The sequence below is a fragment of the Branchiostoma lanceolatum genome, chromosome 3 (genome assembly GCF_035083965.1).
Source record: "Branchiostoma lanceolatum isolate klBraLanc5 chromosome 3, klBraLanc5.hap2, whole genome shotgun sequence".
NCBI lineage: Eukaryota > Metazoa > Chordata > Leptocardii > Amphioxiformes > Branchiostomatidae > Branchiostoma > Branchiostoma lanceolatum.
Window position 1 is genome coordinate 17,500,050 of NC_089724.1, and position 25,259 is coordinate 17,525,308.

At 41.7% G+C, this 25,259-nt stretch overlaps 2 protein-coding genes across 3 annotated transcripts; both read right to left on the reverse strand.

Moving 5' to 3' along the window:
• Positions 1-884: 884 nt before the first annotated feature.
• Positions 885-9,480, reverse strand: LOC136430706 (soluble guanylate cyclase gcy-31-like). The gene is made up of 16 exons (XM_066421519.1): positions 8,436-9,480; positions 8,155-8,242; positions 7,590-7,711; positions 7,230-7,310; positions 6,580-6,784; positions 6,377-6,451; positions 5,933-5,977; positions 5,082-5,102; positions 4,431-4,566; positions 4,117-4,246; positions 3,460-3,600; positions 2,895-3,041; positions 2,530-2,686; positions 2,311-2,420; positions 1,884-1,970; positions 885-1,632 (listed from the first exon to the last, which is right to left on the reverse strand). The coding sequence occupies exons 1-16, from the start codon at positions 9,231-9,233 to the stop codon at positions 1,327-1,329; spliced, it is 2,649 nt and encodes an 882-aa protein (XP_066277616.1). The 5' UTR covers positions 9,234-9,480; the 3' UTR covers positions 885-1,326.
• Positions 9,481-11,649: 2,169 nt separating this feature from the next.
• On the reverse strand, positions 11,650-23,934 carry LOC136430711 (soluble guanylate cyclase gcy-31-like). Of its 2 annotated transcripts, none has more exons than XM_066421530.1 (14): positions 22,584-23,934; positions 21,932-22,036; positions 21,293-21,389; positions 20,750-20,871; positions 20,057-20,137; positions 18,905-19,145; positions 18,634-18,787; positions 18,103-18,232; positions 17,586-17,732; positions 17,307-17,453; positions 16,847-17,003; positions 16,546-16,655; positions 16,278-16,364; positions 11,650-15,971 (listed from the first exon to the last, which is right to left on the reverse strand). In XM_066421530.1, exons 1-14 carry the CDS (start codon positions 23,280-23,282, stop codon positions 15,711-15,713), a joined length of 2,538 nt encoding a protein of 845 aa, XP_066277627.1. In that variant the 5' UTR covers positions 23,283-23,934; the 3' UTR covers positions 11,650-15,710. The 2 variants fall into 2 exon arrangements, with proteins under 2 accessions (XP_066277627.1, XP_066277626.1); XM_066421529.1 differs by having other exon boundaries at positions 18,905-19,148.
• Positions 23,935-25,259: the final 1,325 nt, after the last annotated feature.

Consider the following 25,259-nt stretch of genomic DNA (forward strand, 5'->3'; position numbering starts at 1 on the left):
CTTGTATTTAGGTTGACCAATTGGCCCTTGAAAATCAGTTTTCAACCTACCCTGTAGTGTGTATACATAAGTGGTGAAGGGGACCATCCAAAGTTTCCTTTACCAGCCTACAGAACTAACTTACATAGCTCTCTAATTAAACATATCTATTTATGTTGTACAGTATTTTATATCTATTTATCAGCGTAACTGTTTTCTACCCACGTACTATCACTTCAGAAGACAATTACCATTTCTTCATTGTCATGACATCGCATTGTAAAAACAAAACTTTGTGATTTGTAGTGTAACATTTGGCTGGAATGTAGACGGACGTGTTTTTTCTATAAACTGGTTCACGGGTTGAACTACGCATGCGCACTGGAATACATTGTGGCTAATGTCAAAGTTGAGGGCTCTGAGACATAAACAAAACATGTTTGGGCATGGTATCAAGCATGGTGGGGACGAGAACTGTTTACATGTAAGGGGAGGTCATCTTTGGCTTCGCACATGCGCAGTTAAAACCATGAACCGGCGTATTCACGCAAAAGAAAAACAACCTAATGAAAGTTAATGTCGCATTAAGTCTGCATTTGTGCCGTAGACCGCTTACAGCCAAATGCATTTACATCAAACTAAAGAGTGATCTATAATTCTACTGTTGTCAGATGGACAGTAGCGTCATATAATGCTCCTAACCGAGCAGCAAATAGTGTTGGCGATCTGTCAGATGTCAATTTGTCAAACTTGGAAAAAAAAGATTCCTGGATGTCTTATCCTATGCTTGGATCTTCTTCAGACATCAACGTGGCTTTTTTCGGAAAACATATTCATCCCTGACAGAAATCCTTGATTGGCCGTTTCCTGACTAAACAATGACTCTTGATGTTTAGTTTTTCAAGGAGAATACATAAACGTATTGTAATTGGCAAAGAACATATCGCAGATTCGTCCCTAGAAATGACTGCTAGAAAGGTCAAGTCATATGAAGCTGCATCAGATCATATACATTTAAACTGCATGCTTCTATTGAAAATATGTGGTACACATTCATATCCCATCGACGGATTTTACAACATACATTTCTGTTATGACCAACTTTGTTACCAATCATGAATGCTTGTAATGCAGTATAACTTACAGACCACTAGAAGACCACGTGTGACTCGGGGAATCTAGAGGCTTGTGGCTAAGGCCTGTCGTCACGTAAAATGATCCATTGCATGTTAACGTTCTGCCCTGTATGTTTTCTGTGCATTAGTCCTACATGTAAGTAAACTATAAACTCAGCTGTGCTAATTCGCAGGATAAACGTAGTTCAAAGCACATAACGGACGCCACTTGTCACATCAGACTACAGACCTGACTCAACTTGTTACGACTAATGTGTTTCGTCTCAGGTTGAAGGACGTCTTCGCCGCTTCCGTCCAGGAACATGTCGCTGTCAACCATGGCCCTCTTCGCTTCTTTTCTGTTTTTCTTATCTTCTGAAGTATCTTTACATTTGTCTTTGGTCTTGGGCTCCTGAGCCGCCAGACCCTGAGGAGCTGGGATTATGGTGGAATCGGACGAGTCTGAGTCGAATTCAGCGTCCTCGTCTTCATTCTCTCGTCGTATCTTCAGCCAATAGGTTTTCATTTTCCCTTTTCCCTGTACGTAAGAGTGCAACAAGAATGGTTAGGTCCATGCAAAGTGCTCTGTTTGCGTAAGTGTCTCAGTCAGTGTATGTGTGTCTTAGTGCTTGTGTCTTACAATGGGTGAGTGCATGTCTTAGTGCATTCATGTGTGCGTCTGTGCTTTTTGTAATCATCTTCAAGTCTATCAGACTGACTGACAAAGGCTCATTGTATCAAGAAAAGCTCCCAATGCAATGCACCTTTTATGGCTACACTTTTCCGTACCTTCACAGAGATTAGTCCCCTCTCTTCAATAATGTAGGATGTCTTGAGGTATCTCCTGGCTGCTCCGGTTATCTGGATGGTCATTGGCTGTTGAATGATGTACAGAATATTGTATGTAAATATCGCCGTTACGGGACAGTTATGGGCATGCAATATTAAACACATTTCGTGGTATTTTTGCGCAAATGTAAGAAAGAAAGGATTAAAGACAGAAAGAACAAAAGAAAGCAAAATAGTATTAAAGAAAGACAGAAAGAAAGAGAGAAAGAAAGAAAGAAAGAACAAAAGAAAAGGAAACAAAGAAAGAACATGATCGAGACTAATGCAGCCCCAAGAAGTCTGTTGTTAGAGACTAGTTTAGTGGAATCATTTCCTGCAAAACGTGTGGACTGAAGTGAGTATGGTGGGATGTGCAGTAGATACTGACCGCTCCGGTGCTTTCCATTCTGGATGCCGTGTTGACCGTATCACCGAACAGACAGTAGCGCGGCACCCGCAGACCCACCACGCCGGCGACAACAGGACCGGAGTTCATGCCTAGGAGAATACAAATATTCTCAAATTAACAGGTAATGATTGATGTTAAATTTCTCTTAAATGACAGCGTTCATTGTGTACGACAACTAAAAACTGTTGCTGTAAATACCTATCCTGATCTTGATAGTTTCGCCGTTGCATGGGTCGCTCAGCTGTCCGATGGCGTTCAGCATGGCTAGAGCCATATCCGCAACGTCAAAGGCGTGCGCTTGGGTGGGGATGGGAGCACCAGACTCAATCATGTATTCGTCTCCGATTGTTTCCACCTACGGAATGTGCAAGTTGTTATTGTCGCAGTTGCATATACTTTGCCGTCGTCAAATGATTTACGCCATCAACAGCTGCATAGCGGTTGTAGTTGTAACGAAAGGCTATGTTGCCTAATATGGCCAATACACTAGAATCCAAACGAGAAATCTTAGAGCTTAGGGACAAATCAATAGCAAGATAAGTTTACATCTTGAAAGACAATACCTTAAAGACGTTATACTGTTCGGTGAGATTGTCGAAGATGGTGTAAGCGTCGTTCAGAAGAGTTACCAGCTCCATGGGTTTGACCCGGCTGCAGATGTCCGTGAAGCCAACAATGTTGCTGAACAACACGCTCACTTCTTGAAAGATCTGTGAAACAGTGCCAGATACATTTTAGAAGGTCTATCAAGTACATATTAACGAGTGACGCACAGCAACAAGGGAAAGCTGAAAGGCCGACAAAACAACAGTTATTAAAACTCCTATGCGCTCTTTGTAAAGATATGCCTAGGGTTACAGATATCGATTCGAACGGAAAACGCAGATTTCAACGTAAGAACGTTTTATATTATACTTACGTCAAGCATGTGATAACATGACAGTTCTTTAAATGGAACCGAAAGAAACTTGTTAGAATAACAGATGCGTTCACGTTTCCGTGCACGGGTCACTTACTATAGAAATGATCCCCAAAAGTATGATGCTCTGCTACAAATCTCAGAATGCTCTCGGTATAGCGAAACAACCAGTTTTACAATTACCACGACTAGACAATCGAACCACTTACATCGTTGACTGCCGGTTCACCGTTCCTCAGTCTGTCCGCAACAGCCTTAGGAATCATGCTGTACAGCAACTCGTCTGCCTTTTTCTTCTCCTTTTCAATTTTACTGACCAGCTCAGTAAGCTCATCATTTGTCTCGGCTTCCTAGACAACCAAACCATACGGTACCATCAGACATGTATTCATCTATATTCTTATCAGTAAAGCTTACAAATACAATGATGTAGAAAAAGAATACTACAAAAAGTTGTGCAAGCCTAATTGATATAAACACAACGCCTACACTGCAACTCCATATAAAATTACAAAAGCATTGTACAATGTTGGCTGAACTTCGCTGTGATAAGCTCTAAGTGGGTACACCTAACGGCCTGACATTACAATGTGGGCGGAACCATGAGTTACCAAGAGCAACTGGCGCGTAATCATGTCCTAATTCTCAACGACAAGACCGTTGGACCCGAGCCAAATCATACTTTCAATTCTCCCAGTATCCTATTACACCTCTTCCGCCTGCCACTCTGCAAAATTCACATAACTGGGGACGCACACCAAAATGAGCAAACACACAAAGTGATTACACTTATTATGTTTTCACGGAGGTAATAAAGCTAAAGCCATGTAAATTCAGCGTTATTTTTGTAGGATAGTCAGACAGACCTTGTTTACTGCTAGCTTTAACTCGACGGATGGCTGGGTGCCATTGATGACCATCTCCCTGGTGCAGTCGTGCATACACAAGTCCGTCAGGTACAGTCCGTAGTTGAACAGATCCTCGAGGTTCTCCATACTACGTGAACACATATCAACGTATAAAGAACGGTTTTGGCAATAGTTTCATTCTGCTTACGGTGAACGATATGACACTAGCAATGTGAGAAGCCACTTGTAACTAATTACATCAACTGCTCTATTGTTATTCCGAAGATGCAGCATGTCTACATTGAGAATTAAGGAACGCTGAAGGATCTTACACTGGCGTGCCTACAAACAGCACAGCGTCCCACTCAGGCATGTATTTCATCTGCCCCTTCAGACCTAAATACTTGGACGTCGGTTTCGATGGCTCGACATCGTCCGTTTTATCCACCAGCCCCATCATGGCATCGTCTGTAAGCATAGAAACATCGTGTTTTCGGTATCAACATCTAAATGCTAAGAACGAATCCTTTCATTTCTTAATCATGGTGAAAACATTTCGTCCCATTTACAAATATGATGTAAAATACCGACAAACGACGTCAATAATAATCGTCTGATGAAAAATAAGCTATGACTCTCTCTAACTTTGATGCACGGAAACGTCACCTGACTTCGAAGAAGCAAATGTTGTGTGACTTTCAGATGTACGGATTTTGGCAATAGTTTGACCACAAACGTCTGTTGGTAGATCATGATTAGAATTAACGTTACAAATGCTCCTTCCGAATATTTCCTGTGTTAATGTTAGTGTCAATCTACATGTATTGTTTATGAACACCACACCTGCTTACAAGCGAAACCCTGGCAAAGAGTATGTCCATTACATGAATGCATCTTCATCTTGTACTAATGTACTAATGTTCTTAATATGTGAATGTTGTAGCAGCACAGCACTGTAAGAATCATTAATTGACTAGTCTTACCTGACCATCCCAAAGCTGAGTCTATCATTGGTGCATAGTCAGGAAATATAATAGATATAGAAATAGAACATAAGTAACTCAACGTATCGTCAATAAAGAGATCAGACTCAAGATTGCAACACAAACAGACAGACATAGCATGCACACAATGGATAATATGGGTGCGATATTGATGGTTTCCTGTATATGTTATGGCAAACTTCTTTAAAAACATAGAAACATCATTTTCATGGTTCTTTCTAAGGTGTCATGGCATATATATGCGTAAGTGAGGCGTCTATACCTTCAGTTACTAAATGTATTCTGCAAGGCGTCAATACGTACGTATACGAAGTCGAACGCATGCAAGGTACTGCATTGACGTTACGGGCTAACAAACAGTAGCAAGAGAGTCTATGGTGATATCATTGTTTGAATTCGGAAAGGTAGAATGGGTGAACAGGACTGTATGGCTAGAATTGCCTTTCTAATTCCAACCGGCTTCAACAGAAGCGCATTGAACGCCTTTTTGCATAGTTGTGGGTAGTTTCCAATTGCAAACTTTGTTACAAGCCATGCATTTTCGGACTTGCCCACAAATAGTTTCGTGATTTCTTTCTCAGGTTTAGCTGCTGTTTCAGTAAGATGGGTCATCCTGAACTGATAATGGCCAATACACGAGGGCACAGTTCGAATTTTTGATTATCAGTTGAAAAACGCAAAACAACACATCATACACTTTTGTAGCTGCTAATTAATCCATAGTGTTTTTCAAGACTCCCTTGCTAATCAATCAAAGCACAGACAAATCACGTTACACGTCATTTACGTTATGGAATATGTATGAAAACGTATAAAGTCATCACACTAACTTGAATTTCCACTCCACTTAAGTAAATCTAAGACGGTCGAGAAACCTGGAAACAATTACAACAATCGAAAAAGTTCAAGTCAGTTTCCTACAGAATGGACAAAAATTCAACCGTACATGTGTTCTTAAAGTTGGTTGACTACACTCGTGTTCTCGTTTAGACTTCACGGTGTCGATTACAAGAATAAACACAATGACAAAATGAGTTCATGCGTCCAAGCCTTCAATGGCAATGCTCGAAAGGTTGGAATATACATTTGTGCTAATACAGTAGTATAAATGGCTGAACCAGCTGGAACAATTCTGAAACATAACCTTACTGAAATGAGAAATAGCAATCATAACAATTATAAGATATGAAAAAATACCTTGCTTGCAAAAGTCATCGTACTGATTTCAACAATCATATATGTAGCGTTTGCGTCAAAGAAACAAGACGCCTTACCGGCCTTTTTGTTTCGGTTCGAAGTTTGTTGAAATGATGATTGCTTGACATCCTCAGAGTCGTCCTCGAAGTCACCTGAAAGCAGATATGACATCATGTTTGATATGCCACTACCGCACTGGTCAAAGCTAAAATTCTACAGGGACGTGTTCTCAAAGACAACTTTATCTATCCAAATTAAAACAATTGAGATTTCTACAAACCACTTGTCAACTGATACGCGTGGAGCTGTGGATCCGTCGACCCGTCTTTCAATTCCGGTGCATCAACAGGAACAGGCACGATCTCGGGAGCTTTGAGTGTTGTCGCCACTTGGGCCTCGCTACGCTCCCCTTCTCCCAGCTTGGTGTAGCCTACAACTTGAACAGCATACGATGCACCTGGTTCCAAACTACTTACAGAAATTTCCTACAAGATTTAGGAATATCATTGTCAAATATTGTAATGCACAGACAAAGTTTGTAACATGCTTCAACGACTCTTAAAAGGATGAACGTTTCAAAAGTTAGTGGTCACAATCTTGATGAACATACATGTAGAATGTTCTGGACAGATTGACAATGCCTAGTTTCTGTCTTAACTAAGAATTGCCATTAACGGTATAGTTCTTCCTTCATATATCTCTGCATGTTCGTCAATGAACAGATCGATGCATGTGTTCATTCTGTATAATTGTATTAAAGAAATACAACTACCCTCGCAATGACATTCTTCTTAGTGTGTGGGTAACTCGATCAAGTCCGGGCATCAACTGCTAACATGGAAAGACATTTCTGCCAACATCATAGTAACCTGCTCATCGTAAGGACAAAGGGACAAACGGACAAATATCGTATCATGAACAAAAACGTACCGTGGTTTTGGTGTTCCACACATCTACACGCATCGGTATCCCCACGGCCTCGCCAGTGGGTGTTACTTTCTGGTAGTAGACCTGAGGCAGGGGGGTTGTACGGTAATCAGCCCAGTCTAACCAGGAAATCCTAACTATAGACTGCGACCGCTCAACAGTTTTATAGATAAAGAACTTTTTAAAAAGTTTTGTGTGTTATCTTTTAAAACATACGTTACAGCGTGCATCATTTTCTAATTATAGAATCAATTTTGACATATCTGATGTTAATGTAAAGCTTGTTTTTTTAAGTCAACACATTAGTTTAGAGGCCTTCGTACACCAGAACGCAACATTTGTGGATTCTTGAACATATCATACCTGATAACCATGTATCTGTTGCTGTTGTGTAAGGGATTTGGGCGGGTTCCATTTGACTTTGACCGTCGTTGAATCGATGTTTTCGATCTTCACCCCACGAGGTTTGTTGCTCTTACTAAAAACTAGAAAGAAAGAAAGAGAAAGACATTGATATGACGACTTGGTTTGGGCAATGGCCTAGAACTGTGGCCTTGAAACGTTAGTGCAATTTTCTCTAGTCGAACCTTTCGGATAGGATGTATTCAACCTTTTCGCACGGTGACGTAAGAACATTTCCTTCTACACCCTGCATTTAGTATTCAAGTTAAGATATGGTATATTCCATACACAACGCCAGAAAGAACGATACTTTATTAGTAGTCACTGTTATTATGACAAATCACTGTTTTGTGTCTCTTGATATGGATAGATACATACTTTATAAACTGTTTTAACCCGACGACAGCACGGTACTGCAGATCCTAAGAACCTAGACCCTTACAGAATCTATTCAGTTTAAGACATACATCACAACACACGTAACTATTACACTAATAATTGATTTGCACATGCAATGGGGACCAACCTTTCTCCTTGCTTGGCAGTGCGACATTCCTGCGTTCTACCGGGCTATCAGATATCAGTTCGAATATGTTGTTCGAATGCAGCAAAATCTTTGGGATGACAAAAAGACGAGGAACATTATATTGTCAGCCGAAACACACACAGATACAGTTCTGCCCGGTTTAATCTTTAGCATGTGGATATATCGTTAAATCTGTTAGATGCAAGCAGCTTTCACGGTATACAACACAACAGCAAACATGGATGGTTAGTCACAACCTAAATGTCAAGTTGTGTACTTACGTTATCCCAGGTGAATTCGATGTGCTGTGGTCGGACGACGAAAAACACATCATTTACTCGCTCTCCGAGCAGCTCAGGAAGGACCTCTTGCAGTGCCAGTCCCACTTTGAAGATGACCATGTCCCGTCCGAATACGATGTGAAATGGGAAGAGCTTGAAGAAGGTTTTGCTTTTCACGGGATAGACCTCGTTCAAGTTTTTGGGTGGTTTGAACGCCGGTAATATTGTAGAAGTGTTGTCATAGTGAACTCTGAAGTGGACAAGGGTGACCCCTGCATTTTCCTCCAACTTGACCTCTTCAGAGAGTACTTCAACTTTGACATCTTTTTCGAAGAACTGCTTGCTGAGCTGCTTGAGAAGACCCCTCACCATATGAAGGAAGCCCGGCCGCTTGCTCCGGTATCGCACTGTGATGCCGGTACTGGACTCTTCTTGGCAGGAGAAGCTGGGCGGCTTGATCTTCGGGTATTTGTAGCGGTAGTATTCATGAACATTGTCCAGACCATTCATAAAAGAAGCAATGTTACGGCCTAATACTTTTAGAACCTTTTCGTACCCGCTACGCATGTAGAAGTTCAGAAGAGATACGCCAAGGTCGTACATGAGATCTCCCTGCGTTTCTCCTGTGTATTCGCATGCTGCCGTCGATATTCGCAGAAGGAAAGTTTCTGGATAGGAGTGGTTGAGAACGAAGCTGGTGGCCCTGATACCTGCTCTTTTTCTTATGTTCCTCCAGATGTCCACTCCATACACTCTCTTGAAGAAGTCATGGATGTTTTCAAGCAGAAGTCCATACATGGCGTATATTTGTATACGATACTGACCGACCGAGAACGCAACCCCCGTGTCTTCTCTGTCTAGCTCTAGCTCTGTCCCGCCGTCCACCCTAATGGAACGGTACCACAAGGGTTGCAGGGAAAACACAAGGCTGGTACTGACAACGTGGCCTGTAAGGCTGCAAGGACGTCATGACGGTCCGAAAATAACAGCAGCCTCGCCCGTTGTCTACCGCTGCTGGTTACCCGCGTGGTATCCTGGAGTCAGGAATGCCCTTTTTCGGGTCTGTTGGACGAGGTTTGGTATACTGACGCGCGCGCAAGAAAAAATTCCATGGCCCTGGAGACTGTCAGTGCGACGTCTCGCGGCGGAATCTCAGCACGTGGAATGTTAATTTTCATCCCCTTCATGCCCTCGGGAGAATCCAATGAGAGCCTCCCTGATATCGAGCTTAATCCTTAATTGGAGCTGAGAAAAGTGACATGTGCCATCCAGATGTGATGTACTTACCAGCACAGTTTACAGGTGTATTACGTCAACAAACCTCCTACGCGCCATTAGAATTGGGCACATCAGAACTGGTGCACTCCGCCCGTGTTGTGATGACAGTGTGGGGTTTGATACTAGTAGTCTTGTCCTTCAATAGAAAATCCTTTGATAATTTACTGAAAAAGTCCTGGCATTTTATTCCAATTTTCTACTCATACATGGACGGTCATAGCTATAGAATTTGACGCTAAATGATAATGTGTTACTACTTTGGCACGGAACCTACTCATTGTATTGCCGCATCTTTTGCCGTCTATATTTCCAATTAATTTACAGACTTACTGTTATTTTGGTTCCCGATTCGCTTTGATGGTACGAGTGCTATGTACGTGTGGTGTTTCTGAAATCAAAGTTCGGGATAAGATCAAGATGGTAAACAACGCTCTCTGCGCTGAAGTGTTGTTTATTACGCAGTTAGGAAACTGTCTGTATCAGACATTAACAAAAACAGACATGGACACCTCTATTTCTGGTTATCGCGTGATACATCTTGCTATCAAGTGAGCTCTACGCAATCACAGTGTAGTACTTCCTCCAGGCTATCTTATATGTATCAGTGCTGCCCTTGCATTGGTCGAAATGAACGTCAATCTCGGTTTCATGAAATATGTACCTACACGTTACCTGAGACAGGTTGTTTTATTGAAACAAATAAAGTTGACAATAATGATGATATAATGCACTGTGTTCTCTACTGGAGTTCAATAATCTGATTGATTCCATATTCAGGACCTTCCAACGACTTTGCTCCCGACCACTCCCCAACCAAGGTCGGCGCTGGGTTGGGAGTAGCCCGGAATCCTCCCTATTCTAGCTCCAGTTCACTCCACTGATCGCACAAAAGCTGAATGTGACTTTCTTGAAGTTGATTTGTTAATATTCTTACTAGGTTGGCGCAAACGATTTTCAAATACTAGTATGCCACTTTGCCGATCAACTCCCAACCAAAGATGACCTTGCTCACGACTAACTCCCAACCATGTTCTGCATATGGTCTAGCCTGAGTGTCATCCTGTTTCAGTTCCAGGGTGAAGGTAGAGCCTGGAACTGAAACAGGATGACACTCAGGCTAGATACGGTCGGGAGGTCATGATCGGCTATGTGCGACAGGGACTTTAGCTGGATGCAGTTGTTAATCTGATACAAATTATCATTACGGGTTTGAACACGCCCTAAAACAACACAGACTGCTTGCTTGTGTCCATAATCAACGATCGCGACTAGCTATAGCGATGACTGTATGGTGAAAATATGTTTGAAATTAAGGTCGAAAAAGCTTTGGCGACTATGAAATTCACACTGACGATGACATTCGTGAATATGATAAAGCAAAAACATCATCTTAGGGTTCAAACGAGCAGAATGATATGTTGACCGGATCAGTTACTTAGATCAATGCTAATCCTTTTTTGGACAATTTCCTATTTTTGGAAACTAGGTGATACAGAGACTCTAGCTCGATAGCATTTTTTTAGTTGCATGCACTGGGTTGTAGTAATAAGTTAGTATTGGTCAGTATTTTGAACCTTCAACTCATATACTCATGTGTTGTCATATGTCGACTTTTCTCTGTCTGTGTACAGCTAGAGTTCTAAGTGTGTCGCGATGAGCAGGTGAACCTGTTTAGATAGAAATGGTTCTTGCTCTCGAAAAAGTGTTTTTCTGATACCTGCAAGTCTAATTAAAGCCTGTGTATAGGCATTTGATAAAGTTTCTTTTTCAATGGCATTGGATACATCTACAAAGATATATCATTATCTCTAGACTTGATTCATCAAAGTGATTGTCACGGACATAACGTTTTAACTTGTGGGTTGCATTACTACATCTTATGATCTATCAGTGTGTTCAGTAATGCTCGTGGAAATGAAACTCACATCAAAGCGTGCATTTTTCACGTCAAATTTTATTGGGAGGATACAACAACACAAACATCATGAGTGGCACTTATACGGTGCATCAAAATTATGTCTACCACATTCTGAAGATGTCTATGTCCACAGACTAGCTGAGCAGGATTCACAGATAATGTATTCCTGCACACACCCGTTATACAAAAACAACACCTGGGGTACCTACTATCAAACATCACAGACATAATTACAAACATAGATGGTGATCAAAGATGATGTTCTTTTATGTAAGTGCATCGGAGATTTCGTTGAATTCATTTGTTCACACACAGCAATACATGTTATTACATCATGTCTGATTGCACATTAATCCTAAGTAATAATCCATTGTTCAACGTACCTAAGAACTGAAGATATCAGTGCTGTCCAAGAAAAGAGAATAATGGGTAGAGGAGCAAAGAGGAAGTTTGATGGTATAATGCAAGGGCGTGGCAAAACGCGCACCTGACAGTTGTCCAAATTACTCGGGTTTTTTATATTCACACGCCCTTTCATTATACAGATCAAAACTTGGCGTTTCACTCTCACTCCCCCATCATTCCTTTCCCTGTAACATCTCTTAGGAACGCGTCGTTTTCCGCAGTATATACATTTTTGTAACAAAGAACCATCTCTAACAATGTACACTTAGTAAGACGTTTATGTGCTCATCTCAAGATGGCTCAGAGTTAATCAGATCTCAATATTTCGTAGGTCTTCATTCATGGTGAAAGTTTCTAGTTTTGTCCTTAGGTTCATTTCACGATTTTTTCGTGGATCTAAAGCCCCACAGACCTGTCTGTCGTATATCAGTGTTCATGTGTAGTATGAATAAACATTCACTACAGTAAAGATCAATGGAAAAAGCCCTTGCGGAGGAATGGAAATAAAAGTGATTAGCGATAAACAGTACTATTGATGGTTTTGTATCTATGTCTTCCCTAAATATGACGTCACTGGAACAGCAAATAAACGGACCTATGTTGAAGGCTGCATAGCAATTTTCGGTCGAGATTGACTAAAACTACGTAGAAACAAAACATGTTCATCATCATGACGAAAAACCTTGACAACATAGGTGCAGAAGGCCTCTAAGCTTCTACTTTTGAAATCCGATTCCTCACGTATAACCCTGTACATTTGGATTCATCACGCATGTTGAAGGAACGAAACACCTAAAATTACGTGGTATCATGTATAACATCATATCTAGTAAATCAAAGTTCTGTCAAAGCAGCGAAAAACGTTACAAGGACAGTTACATCCGGCTTGAGCCACAGCCTCGAGCACAGCTAGAACGTCAGCACAAACAACGACCATGATATCTACAGTCGATGCAAGGCCAGAAGGCCTGAAAATCATTATGGATGCGGATGAGACCCTTCCCTACCTGATACGACAAATAGAGGAGGAGGACGTCACAAAGACTGCGGGATAACTAGGGGCATCACGGGACCTTATGGGATGTTGTAGGAAAGGTGCTAAAGGCCTGCTAGATGCATCGCCAGAAAAGATTCTCCTTTTAAAGTAGACTTTACTGATAGCAACTACTATAAAACGGCGAGGAAAATTTATTTGACATGTCCACTGTCAGGCGAAAGTTAAGTTAGGGGGGTCTATTGAAACAATTCACAAACTTCTGCCACTAGTCCCTGATTGGGTTGTGTTCGACCACCTTGTGCCAGTCTGCCTGAAAGCTATTAAGTTCTCAGCACTTTAATCTCAAAATAACACGAATCTTTCGATCCACCAACATCGTAGTCATCCTGCAATGTGTTGCTTTGGTAAAGTTAGTCAACAGGCCGTGATTATAGAAAAACGCTTTAACTGGATAAAATGCTAGAGGGTCTGAAAAAGGGTCATTAGTGTTGCCAAATGCTCATAGTATAATGTAAACCGGGGGCACCACAGTCTACACAGATCTATGGTTTCTCGACTGGGTGGTCTCCCAGTACAAACTGCCGCCCGGAACCCAGACCTGGCTGATGAACCTACAAGAACATCATCCACTTGCAGGACCTGGCAGTGCAAAACGCATTGAAACCACTAAAATGGGCAAGTACGCACCAATGGACATACGTAAGATCGTTACGTTAACGTTAAAGCTGCCAGAAAATATGATAGCAATGTTACGTCACGTGTAAAACTCTGCCGTCCATTGATATTATCCCACGTGTTCGCCTGCAATTGGCAACACGGCCTGCAATCAACAAAATTCTCGTATTGTCGAGTCGAGCTTGTCACAATCATGATATTTCTGAGTTGCTGTTCTAGTTCTATTCATGTAACCCGTAACCTTTGAAGTAGCCTTCGGGTCTTGCTATGTGGTGATAATTGAGTAAGAAGAAGAATTGCCATGGATACACACTAATCTTCGACAAAGGGTATCACTACAGTATCTGACTTCAGTGTCTGGTCATTTGGCAGTGGTACTGCATTGGAAGTTACCATCTTATTTGTTTGTGGGAAATATGAGTTTCAACTTGGGTGGGTACTGGCACGGCACTTGCCGTATTTCGATCAACCTATCTGTGGGTTTATCAGAAGATTGCCTATATGAAAAAAATGCTTTTGCATTCATACCCCTACAACCAGTTTCATTGTCCCAAGGACCAAAAAGATTTGAAAGTTTTTGTGCACCATCTGGAAGTAGTTATTTACGCCCTTTAACTAAAATGTCGAAGTAGAAACTAACATGTCACAGGAATGAACATTTCGTCATCTAAAATTGATCAATAAATATATAGTACCATTTAAAGCTAAAGCAGCACGCGTGGTCAGCTTGGGGAAGGACTTTTAACATTCAATCGAGATTAGAGGTCTCCCTGTGTCATTTCTTTGCTCTTGACTCCGCAACACAGTATTTTTACCAGTGGATAATCCGTTATTTTAGCCTTGTGCTTTAGCTATTGTGCAACTCCAGCTCCTTTTCTGTATCACAAGGTCTACTTAGGTATACTCTTTCTAGCTAACGTATAACGACTATGGCGCCAACAAACATTGGTGGGACATACCCATCCTAACTTATAACTGCTGATTGGAGACTTCACTTAACAAAAGTACTCTATGCTGAGTAAAACTGCCACATCACACCACGTCAAAAAAGGAAACGAACATGACAACTATAGTAATCACCGACTGGCTACAAGAGTTAGCACTCCAATGGTGAAGATCAGGTCAGGTGGTTCCTTGTTGCCACATCATGGCTTTGACCGATACCGAAAAGTTTTCATTTCTTACACTGTTCATTCCATTTGCCATTTGTTGATTGTAGTCAGTTTTGCAACAAATACGCCTAAAGTTATCTTCTTATGTTATCAGCCATTTTGGGCCATGATTTCGATGAATGTGAAACATGGTTCTAGATAATAATGAAAATTACTTAGAGCTGACAGTTTAACAAAGCCTATGCAGGAACACTTGAGTTAAAAAGAATGTCTATTCGTAGCTTAGATGGGGATGATTGCGACGATCCGACAGACGAATAAGGTAAACAGTGGTGATCTGCTGGCTGTACATCTAATTGGATACACTACAATGTTTTACATAAAATATCATTTTCCCTTGATCAATGAGCATTGCTCTAATAATGAATACACAAGCAGATCAGTGGTTAGTAAATGACGGTTAACATTGTCACCAGTAACGACATTTCTGTTGTAAATCCCCTGTCACACAGTAGGAAAATCGATCGTCTGACGAGTCTGCGAGGCCCAAACGGCATTTTGGTCACGTATTTGACAGATCGGCCGATGATCGCAGATCCCAGGGCCGGTTCAATGTGATGGGGTAGATCTTCGGGTGAAAAATGCGCTCGAGCCTCTGGCGGTTTTTAACTTCGGCGACCTTCTGGCAATCTACAAATACGGCCGAAGCTCGTCGACTGTGTGACAGGGGCTTTACTCTCATCATCACCCCATCATGTCTTACCATTGTTTAAACCTTTATAGAACGTGATTTGGCAATGCCTGCTGGGTCACCTGGAGCAAAATACCATAACACAGTGAAAGCAGATGACTGCCGGGTTTTGGCAACACGGTTCACACTTCCTTAGCGATTAAAGTATAACACAAACTTTACTCTGTTTTTCCCCGTCTTGGCTGGGGAACTCTTCGTCACTATTGTCGGGAGAGTGTTGACCAGAGGAGTATGCCCCACCCCTGCCCTTTCTGCTGTCAAGCTTTCTGGAACCCCCTGTCTCTCGGGGTACCATTAGCCTGGAGCTTTTCTTGCCACTCGTGGAATTATCCGAGTCATCTGAGGACGACTCTTCGTCTTTCCTTCCGGCTAGCCAGTAGGTCTTCATGCGGCCCTTACCCTGGAAGGAAACATCGTTTTAGTATTGGAAATAAATAAATAAATAAAATAATGATAGTTGGATCTTTACGAATTATTCCCCGTTGGTGAATGATGAGAAATAACTAAAATAAACATATTCTTCAACAATATCAACTTTTCATCTCTTTTGCATACAACCATTGCAATGATGGAGGTAGGCACATTATCAGTTGTTTATCTTGAAATAAGCAATATTTTACAAGCATCATCTTAAGTATAAATAGCATTAGACGTTAATGTACAAACGTTAATATGATTATGGTGGATATCGAAATCGAAGTCTTACCTTTATGGTGACAACTCCTCTTTCTTTTATGATGTAAGCCTTTTTCAGGCACTTTTTCATATCCTCAGAGATGTGTATGTGCATGGGCTGAAATTGGAAATAAATACATTTATTCCCCATATTAAAAGGTCTTACAAAGAATACATTACTTGCTGAATATTTAACACAAGTACCTGGGATTGCAATAGCTGTAGATCTTAGATACGATGAAATCTTATACGTTCATGAACGATCATCAAATGACACATATAATGATTACCATACTCACCAACCCTGTACTTTCCATCCGGGATGCTGTATTGACTGCATCTCCAAACAGGCAGTACTTGGGCACTTTTAGCCCCACCACCCCGGCAACTACAGTTCCAGTATTCATGCCTGAAAAACGAAACATTGAAAGATTACTGTCAGTAACTGCCACTGGATAGGTTGTATAGCGCACATTCCCACATACAACGTTCCTTTAAAATGTTGGCACATATTTGGCAGTATCAACAGTAAAACAACAACTATAAAATGTTGACTAATAGTGTTATGTGATGGAAAATTAATTATGTTCTCTCACTGACCTATTCTAACTTTGATAGGGTCTCCCGTAGATGGATTCTTCGTAGTGCTGAGAGATTTGAGCATATCCAGTCCAAAGTCAGCCACTTCAAACGCATGGCTCTCGTTCGGGATAGGAGCACCACTCTCCACCATGTACTCGTCTCCTACTGTTTCAACCTGGTGAAAGAAAACAAACCCTATCTGTACGGTATCCAGTTGTCGTGGGGTGAAGGTAAGTTAGTCGTTTCAATTCCATTTATCCATATACAGTAGCACATACAAGGTTGAAGTACACACCATGTACGTTTAATCATTAATTGTCTCTGCTGAAATTTATCTACAGTCTGAAGTAATGCTGGACTTTCAACATGTCCAATGCCCTTGTCACCATCTTTCTTTAAATGACATACATTGAAGACGTTGCATTTTTCTTCAAATGACATACCTTGAAGACGTTGCATTTTTCTTCAAATGACATACCTTGAAGACGTTGTGTTGTTGGGCTAGGTCATCAAAGAGCGTGTGACACTCGTTGAGCAGCGTCACCAGTTCCATGGGGCTGACCTTGCGGCAGATGTCCGTGAAGCCGACGATGTCCGCAAACAGGACGCTGACCTCGTGGAATATCTGCAGCAGGAAAAATAGGTCAAAATACTTTCTCAATCGGAGGTGATTAACTATCACGGCGTGTAACAAGCAGAAACTTTCTTTTATACGAACCTACCAGACAAGTGAGAAAGAGTTGGTGACAGATCTTACCGAACATGTATTGAGAGCAGCTTCTCCATTCCTGAGCCTTTCGGCTATGGGTCTTGGGATCATACTGTACAAAAGTTCGTCAGCTTTTCTCTTCTCTTTGTCGATCCTTAGGACAAGTTCACCCAATTCATCGTTGGTTTCAGCTTGCTGTTATAGAATTGAATCAAGATGAATATATGAATGTATAACGTCTACAATATTTTGGAGTATTACTTTGTTCAAGATTACATCTACATGTAAACTCATACCGATAGTAATGTACGGAAAGTCAACATTATTAATTAGCTTCATGTACCGCAACCCTCTGTAGATCAGCAGCTTTAACGTCACAAGATGCTGACTAACGCGTGACTGAGCAACATCCTTCAAGCACCTTTGGCTCGCAAAGAGCACCTTCGACATTGCTGGAGTCACGAGTCCAGAAGCTTACAAAAGTCAATAAATTAATCATGTGTCCTTAAGAGGGCCGTATGGAAGGTAGTTCTTATGTGCTTTCTTGTATTTTGGGATAGTATACCTTATTAACTGCTAACTTCAGCTCTACTGAAGGCTGAGTACCGTTGATGATCATCTCTCTAGTGCAGTCGTGCATACACAAGTCCGTCAGGTACAGTCCATAGTTGAACAGATCCTCCAGGTTGCCCATCCTGTGACGGTAGAAACACTGAGCACACCAAAAACTAAACAAACTACTGACCTCGATCATTGAAACTTCTAACATGACGGATCGTTTCAAACACTTATCCAAACGGCAACTATAGCTGGTTTAAACTACATGACCTACATGACAACTATATTCTAGACAACTAATCATTACTAAGTGGGAGCTTTCTGGACTGTTATGCTCAGACATATGATAATCATAGTTGAACTGGTTACCAAATTCTATTCCTGAAACCAAGAGGACACGGCATCGAAATAAGCAACCAATAAGTGACCGTAAAGTGTTTGTATCGCTGGTACCATGACATGGATACGTCTACGGCGCTACTGTTTATGTATCCTAACTAGGATAAAGAGCACTTGTACAGAAGTGTAGCTGACTTACACTGGCGTCCCCAAGAAGAGAACCGCGTTCCACTCCGACACGTACCTCATCTGCCCTTTGAGGCTGAGGTATTTACTTTTACCAGATTTGTTGGCTGCAGTTGGATGTAAGTGCTTGGCATCTACCGGATGCCTCTCATGGGGATGGGCGTCAGCTGTATCGGACCAATGCATATAGAGGCTTTTTAACATGACTGAGGTGTCCTGTAGATGTCTATAGGTGGTCAATATTTCAATGGTTCTAAGATGTGATGATTAAAAGACCACGATACCTGGTGAGCGGAAAGGTCGTGCGATGTCGTCATGGACCTCGTCAGCCCTCCCTCCGTCCTCTTTATGAGCTGCAGCGCGGTTCTCAGCCGGCAGCTTGGTCACCTCGGGCACGATGTTGGCTGGGGCTTTCAGGGTGGTGCAAGCAACCTGAGCTTCACTCCTCTCCCCCTCTCCCGTCTTGGTATAGCCGACTACTTGTACAGCATAGCTAGCGTCTGGATCTAGGCCTCCTACCGCCACCTCCTAAGGGGCAGTTACCAGACTGACTAGATATTCAACACAGTGTTGGTAACACTGTACAACCGTGGATTTCACAATATCAAAAACCTGCGAGGTATATTGATACCGATGATCACTGAAATACATTCGTACAAATTAAGGAATTAGATCTTACCATGCCTATAAGTTCATATGATGATACGACATGTCACACCCATTTTCAATTGATTTACTAGTATAACTACGCCTATTCAAGTATCAACATATAGCAGACAGAATCTATTCACACTACGGATAATGAAAATACAACAAACCAAGCAGGCCTCATCTAAGCAGTTTATAAGAACTGATTTCGAGACACCAGGCGTGGCATTGTATTTTAGAGATGCGCCGAGCACTTAAATATTCATCACGGGACAGCGGAATCAACAGAAACACTGCAATTTACTTCACTTCAGTGTCTTATTCTATTGGCAAACTTTTATGTCAGTGGCTGGCCAAGTGTGCAATGCTGATTAACGGCTTAACTCTGAATTGTAGAGTTCTTTATACGCACAACAAGAAAGTCTTGTCCTGTCCTTGAATTGTAAGGACAAATTCTCAGACACTGTTCGAACTCACCCAGTCATCATCGTTGTTGGCGGCTTTTGGCTTGGCCAGGTTGCGAGTCAAGAATGATAACAATAATTCTACTGTTACAAAATGTGAAACTGTGGGTTTTCGGAGAGAAGGGTGGGTGCTTTTCTCAAATATCAAGCTTGCTGGGTGGTGACTGGTACAAGACAAGGGCGTGAAGCAGAAACAGAGTGTCTCAGACGTTTCACAGAATGTATACAGCCCTAATGACTTCCATTTTTTGTACGTTTTCCTTTTCTTGTTTATTTTGAGGCCGCAAAATATTGAGACAATCTATAAAACAGGATTCCAGCTACCGTGGTTTTGGCGTTCCAGACGTCCGCCCTCATGGGTTCTCCCACAGCTTCGCCCTCCTCCGTCACCTTCTGGTAGTACACCTGTGTGGGTCAACACAATGTTTTCTCTTTTAGCATCAAAAAGACCAAAATCGGATAGTCCAGATGCAATACTGAATGTCGCCTTTCAATGTCTCACCAAAGGTTTGGGAAATTCTGGTCAATTAATGACTCGCAAAGACACTCAAATATTTGCTGTGTTTCTTTTTTTTAAAACTTTGCCAAATGTTACATTGTTTTGGGAAGCTGTCTAGATTCTAAGTAAGTAAAAAGGTCGTGACGTTACAAGGAATACACAAAATCCATACAAGGCAATGTAAAATAATCGGCAGAGCAGTCATGATTGCCAAGAAATGAACACCGTGTATATATAGTAGATAACGCTGCATTGTACTTTGGTCTTTCACAGCGTTCAGTCGGCTTTGTATCGATCAGACAACACTTCATCTGTGATTAGAAAATGCCAAGGTTTGTGATAGAACGTTTGCCAGTTAAAAGATACCCGTAACATTTCTCCAAGCAAATACCAATATCCAAGCAAATCTCCAAATGTACACTATAGACAACGACTAGTATATCATCAATATGACGATCTGCCGTGTATTTTGACTTATGGTTATGAAGGTGCAAAATTAGGAGAGAACGATGGCGAACCTGGTAGCCATGGATCTGCTGCTGCTGAGTCAGTGACTTGGGAGGCTCCCACTTCACCTTCACCGTGGTGGGGTCGACATTCTCCACGCGCACCCCCCTGGGCTTGCTGCTCTTACTGAACACTATAACATACATAACAAACACATACCGTCCTTCATCAGTCGTTTATCAGGGCATGATATACAGCAAACAGATTGTTTTCCTTGAACAGATATGAAATTCCAATGATATTTCATTTCTTGCTGTGTTCAATGAATACGATTCTACGCTAGTGTACTACTAAGTCCTCGAAGTATACTACAAATTATACCTACCAAGTATATCATACATGTACATCCTGCGAAGTCAAATTTTATACCCATTGAATGAAATGGTATAATTTTCAAGGTACACAGTTTTCTACAGCTGATCAATCTGTAACTGGTCTCGGCTAGCATCAAAACTTGGTCGTACATTTTTCCTCGCATTTCTCTTTATAATGGATATTCAACAATACGCCACAACGACAGTTAAGCGGAGCACATGTAATATGTGATGACTGACTCTGTTCTTTGCTTCCTCTGCAGGGAAGTGCAAGGTTTCGTCGCTCCACTGGGCTGTCCGAGATTAGCTCGAACACGTTGTTGGAATGTAACAGAACCTGGTGACATCATCATTATGTTGTTACACACACCTTTTGAAACATAGATGCACGATCTCAAACATAGATGCACGATCAATAAAAAGGGTTAAGGGAGGTGTGACATGATGCCTAAGCGTCTACATTCACAGTTAATTCCATGCACTGTTAATACATGTAATATAATATATCCATAATATGATATCATATGCTAACGGCAGCTGTCAACTTTCTTTGCTACTCCTTCAATTACCTTAAAGAAGATGGTACTATATTTCTTTACTAATGCCAAGAATGGTATCTTCGTCAAATGTAAGATGGGAACATAGGAAAACAATAAATCATGCGGGCTGAAACAAAACTAGTTACGAATACGATAATCTTCCCTCAATAATCACCAAATAATCATCAACGCGTTCTAGCAATTCTTGACCAGCTATGTTCAAATGTAGTTTTCATAAAGGTTACTTGTCACAGTCCCGTAAGACATTACAACAACTCATATGCACCCCCCTCCCACAAAACAAAGTCTACTCACAAAATACAGAAATAGAGAAACTTACATTGTCCCACGTGAATTCGATATGCTGTGGCCTAACAACAAAGAAAACATCATTGACGCGCTCGCCGACCAGTTCTGGCAGGATTTCTCGTAACGCCATCCCCACCTAGCAGGGAAAGGAACCCGCTGTTTCATTGCAGTGATTACAAGCTTAACATTGGACTTGCTCCTACAACTCTGTAAAATAAGCCCGAAGTCACGAAAGTACACCTATGCATCATCAACATTCGATCTTAGTTTTTTGCTGTTGCATTTTCAAAACATTGATATCATAACAGAATGTGATTTAAATTCGAAACCTATGAATCCATTACTACATGAAAATATGGGAGGATTTTCACCTGGACGCGTATGTGTATAGTGTTTGCATTGGGCTTTTCCTCAAATGATATATTTCAATTTTTGTTTATGAATTAAAATGATTTTATATGTCTAATGTAGCTTTACAGGCTACTATAGGTATGTATGTCACAATGAATTGTTTGCATCTTTCAATACCGACGATAGAGTGTACGTAGGTCTTGCATGACGGAATATGTGCACATTTCATACACAAATAGCCTTTCCTTTCGCCCCGCAATGTGCGACGTGTTGGTACATACCAGTCTACTGGTTGGATAGTATAGAGGCTGGAAATAGGAATAGTTACATACCTTAAATATAACCATCTCTCTGCCAAATGCAATGTGGAAGGGAAACAAGCTGAAGAAATGATGGCTCTCTACGGGAAAGATGTCGTCCAGGCTCTTTTTTGGCTTGATTGTGTAGGTGGGCATCATGCGGGCTGTGTTATCGAAGTGCATGCGATAATGTACAAGTGTCACACCCTTGTTCAATTCCAATTTGAGTTCTTCTGACATCACTTCGACTTTGACATCTTTTTCGAAGAACTGCTTGCTGAGCTGCTTGAGAAGACCCCTCACCATATGTAGGAAGCCCGGCCGCTTGCTCCGGTATCGCACTGTGATGCCGGTACTGGACTCTTCTTGGCAGGAGAAGCTGGGCGGCTTGATCTTCGGGTATTTGTAGCGGTAGTATTCATGGAGGTTATCCAGTCCATTTATAAAAGATGCAATGTTTCGGCCGAGTACTCGCAATACTTTGTCGTATCCACTTCGAGAATAGAACTTAATAAGGGATATGCCAAGGTCGTACATAAGATCGTCCTGGGTTTCTCCCGTGTACTCGCATGCTGCCGTGGATAGACGCAAGAGGAAAGTCTCGGGGTAAGACTGGTTGAGTACAAAGCTGGTCGCCTTGATGCCTCCGCGGTTGCGGATCTGCTTCCAAACGTCCACGCCATAGACCCGTTTGAAGAAGTCGTGAATATTTTCTAAAAGTAAGCCATACATGTTGGCAAGGTTCTCCCGTACAGTTTTATGAACCGTTAATCAACAGAACTGCCTCACCCTTCTTTTGTAGCCCTGTCCTTCTCTGCCTAGGTGTGTAGTCTGGCTACTCCCTGTCCATGCTTACTCGGTCATCGTTGCTTGATGAAAAATTCCTACTCGTCGCTGACAGACTATTGTCCAAAGGCGGTAGAAAGCAGGCACATACCACGTACGTGGTAACGACGGTTCTGTTGTGACCCTGGGCTTTACGTATATCTGTGACCAGCGCGCATGACCACACACACACAAGTCGAAGGATTGGCTCTTCTCAGTCGGTAGTAATTTTGTAGTAAAAATCATGCAGATGCAAACAGGTTGCCTGGTAACAATCTCTCTTGGGGACATGTAGCAAGGATGAACCACGGGAGACGACGAAGCCGCGACAGTGCTTCACTTCGAGGAAGCAAATAAACTGTACTTACAGCTCCACACACTATATAGCACCATGCACATGTATGCCTTGGCAGCTACATAACCATTAACGCCGCGCATCTACGAACACGTCATTGTAGTACAGATGTACTCTGTGATATTTCTATTGGCCTTTCATAAAAGCTTTACTGAACTGCATTTCGTCAATTTGGTAAATACGTACTATGTATAAAGGTTGGTGCTCATCGGCAGCTATATAGGTTTGCGTTCTTTAAAACCCTGGGCCCAGGAGCTGGCGTACCGATTCTTGTTGGCTGGTAACGTTGAGCAATTATCAAGGTTCCCGCCCGACGGTGCCCAGCTGGTGTGTTCCCAGCACTTCACAGTAGGTAAGGCTGGCATACCTGATTCAGGGAGACGCTGTGGGGAAATGTACCGTGTAATTACGGAATAATTCAGGACGTGGCTGTTAACATTGTCCGTGCCTAGAAACGGGTTTAACCGTCATTACAAGACGTCGCGTGGCGATGACGTATGGTATGGTGATGATGGGCTTTAGCTCGCAGGGGCCTGCCACCGGCCGTAATGCGGATCCCGTGTGAACTACTAACTTCTAATTCTGAAAGCGTTTGCTTACCCTCACATCGGTTAATCATGTTAATGAAGTTGCCAGCCATCCAATACAGGTATCATTATCTTAACACAGACAAGCACTATCATTTTTCACATCATCATTGACCTTCCCATATACAGTAGCCAGGGCACCATCTTCATTAGTTAACGGTCGATTCTAAGTTAGATAATGGTAAAACACACATACCTGGCCATTAGTAAATTCTCAATGGATTTTGTAGGGCAGTCTATTACTGAGCAGTTCTGCAGACAGATGACCTTTAAGACCAGGGCAGATGTCTTACTTTACAAATTGTCAAAATTCCTTTCTGTGCCGCGTGTACTATATATACAGTATAGTTGAGGGGCACAGAACTAAGTTATAGGCTCGTTCTCGAGCTTTGCATTTGAGATGTGCAAAATGCTGCATTTTTACGACATATGAGCATTATTTCTTTCTTCAAAAAGCACCACAACATTAGCGTTGGTTGATGGAACAAATTATAGGCATGTGTGGGATTCCATTAAAAAACCCAGCATGGATGAAAAATTTAAAACGGCCTAAAAAGTAACAATAATTCTCTGGCCCTCTGACAGATCAAGTCAGATCGCTCCTGCAACTGTTGTTGTACGCTGTACAAAGTGGTTCATGGTTGTCGCCAAAGTAACGGTTGTGACATTTAGATGAACGTATAAAACAATACATTTTATGACGTTTTACAATTTACACCTGTCGTGGAAAAGACTGAACGTTTATGTTAGGCGACGAACGTCTTTTTAATCAAGCTGTCATTTCTTTGAGATTGTTAATGGAGACGTTTGTACAAAAATGAAGGTAGGTGTGCCTGAAATGAGTTCTATTTTTCGAACCTAAATGGACATTTTGTCCATTTCTCTGAGAACGAGCCTATAGTCGGAAGCGTAAATGAGAGCATACATAACAAGAACCTCAGC

Excerpts from the sequence above, each read along its gene's own strand:
- LOC136430706 (XM_066421519.1), bottom strand. The coding sequence starts at position 9,233 with ATGTATGGACTTCTGCTTGAAAACATCCATGACTTCTTCAAGAGAGTG. Across the intron at positions 8,243-8,435 it reads TCGAATTCACCTGGGATAAC|ATTTTGCTGCATTCGAACAA; the intron begins GTAAGTACACAA and ends GTCATCCCAAAG. Across the intron at positions 3,601-4,116 it reads TAAAGCTAGCAGTAAACAAG|GAAGCCGAGACAAATGATGA; the intron begins GTCTGTCTGACT and ends TTGGTTGTCTAG.
- LOC136430711 (XM_066421529.1), bottom strand. The coding sequence starts at position 23,282 with ATGTATGGCTTACTTTTAGAAAATATTCACGACTTCTTCAAACGGGTC. Across the intron at positions 21,390-21,931 it reads TCGAATTCACGTGGGACAAT|GTTCTGTTACATTCCAACAA; the intron begins GTAAGTTTCTCT and ends TGATGTCACCAG. Across the intron at positions 18,788-18,904 it reads ACGACCTTTCCGCTCACCAG|CTGACGCCCATCCCCATGAG; the intron begins GTATCGTGGTCT and ends GGTCCGATACAG.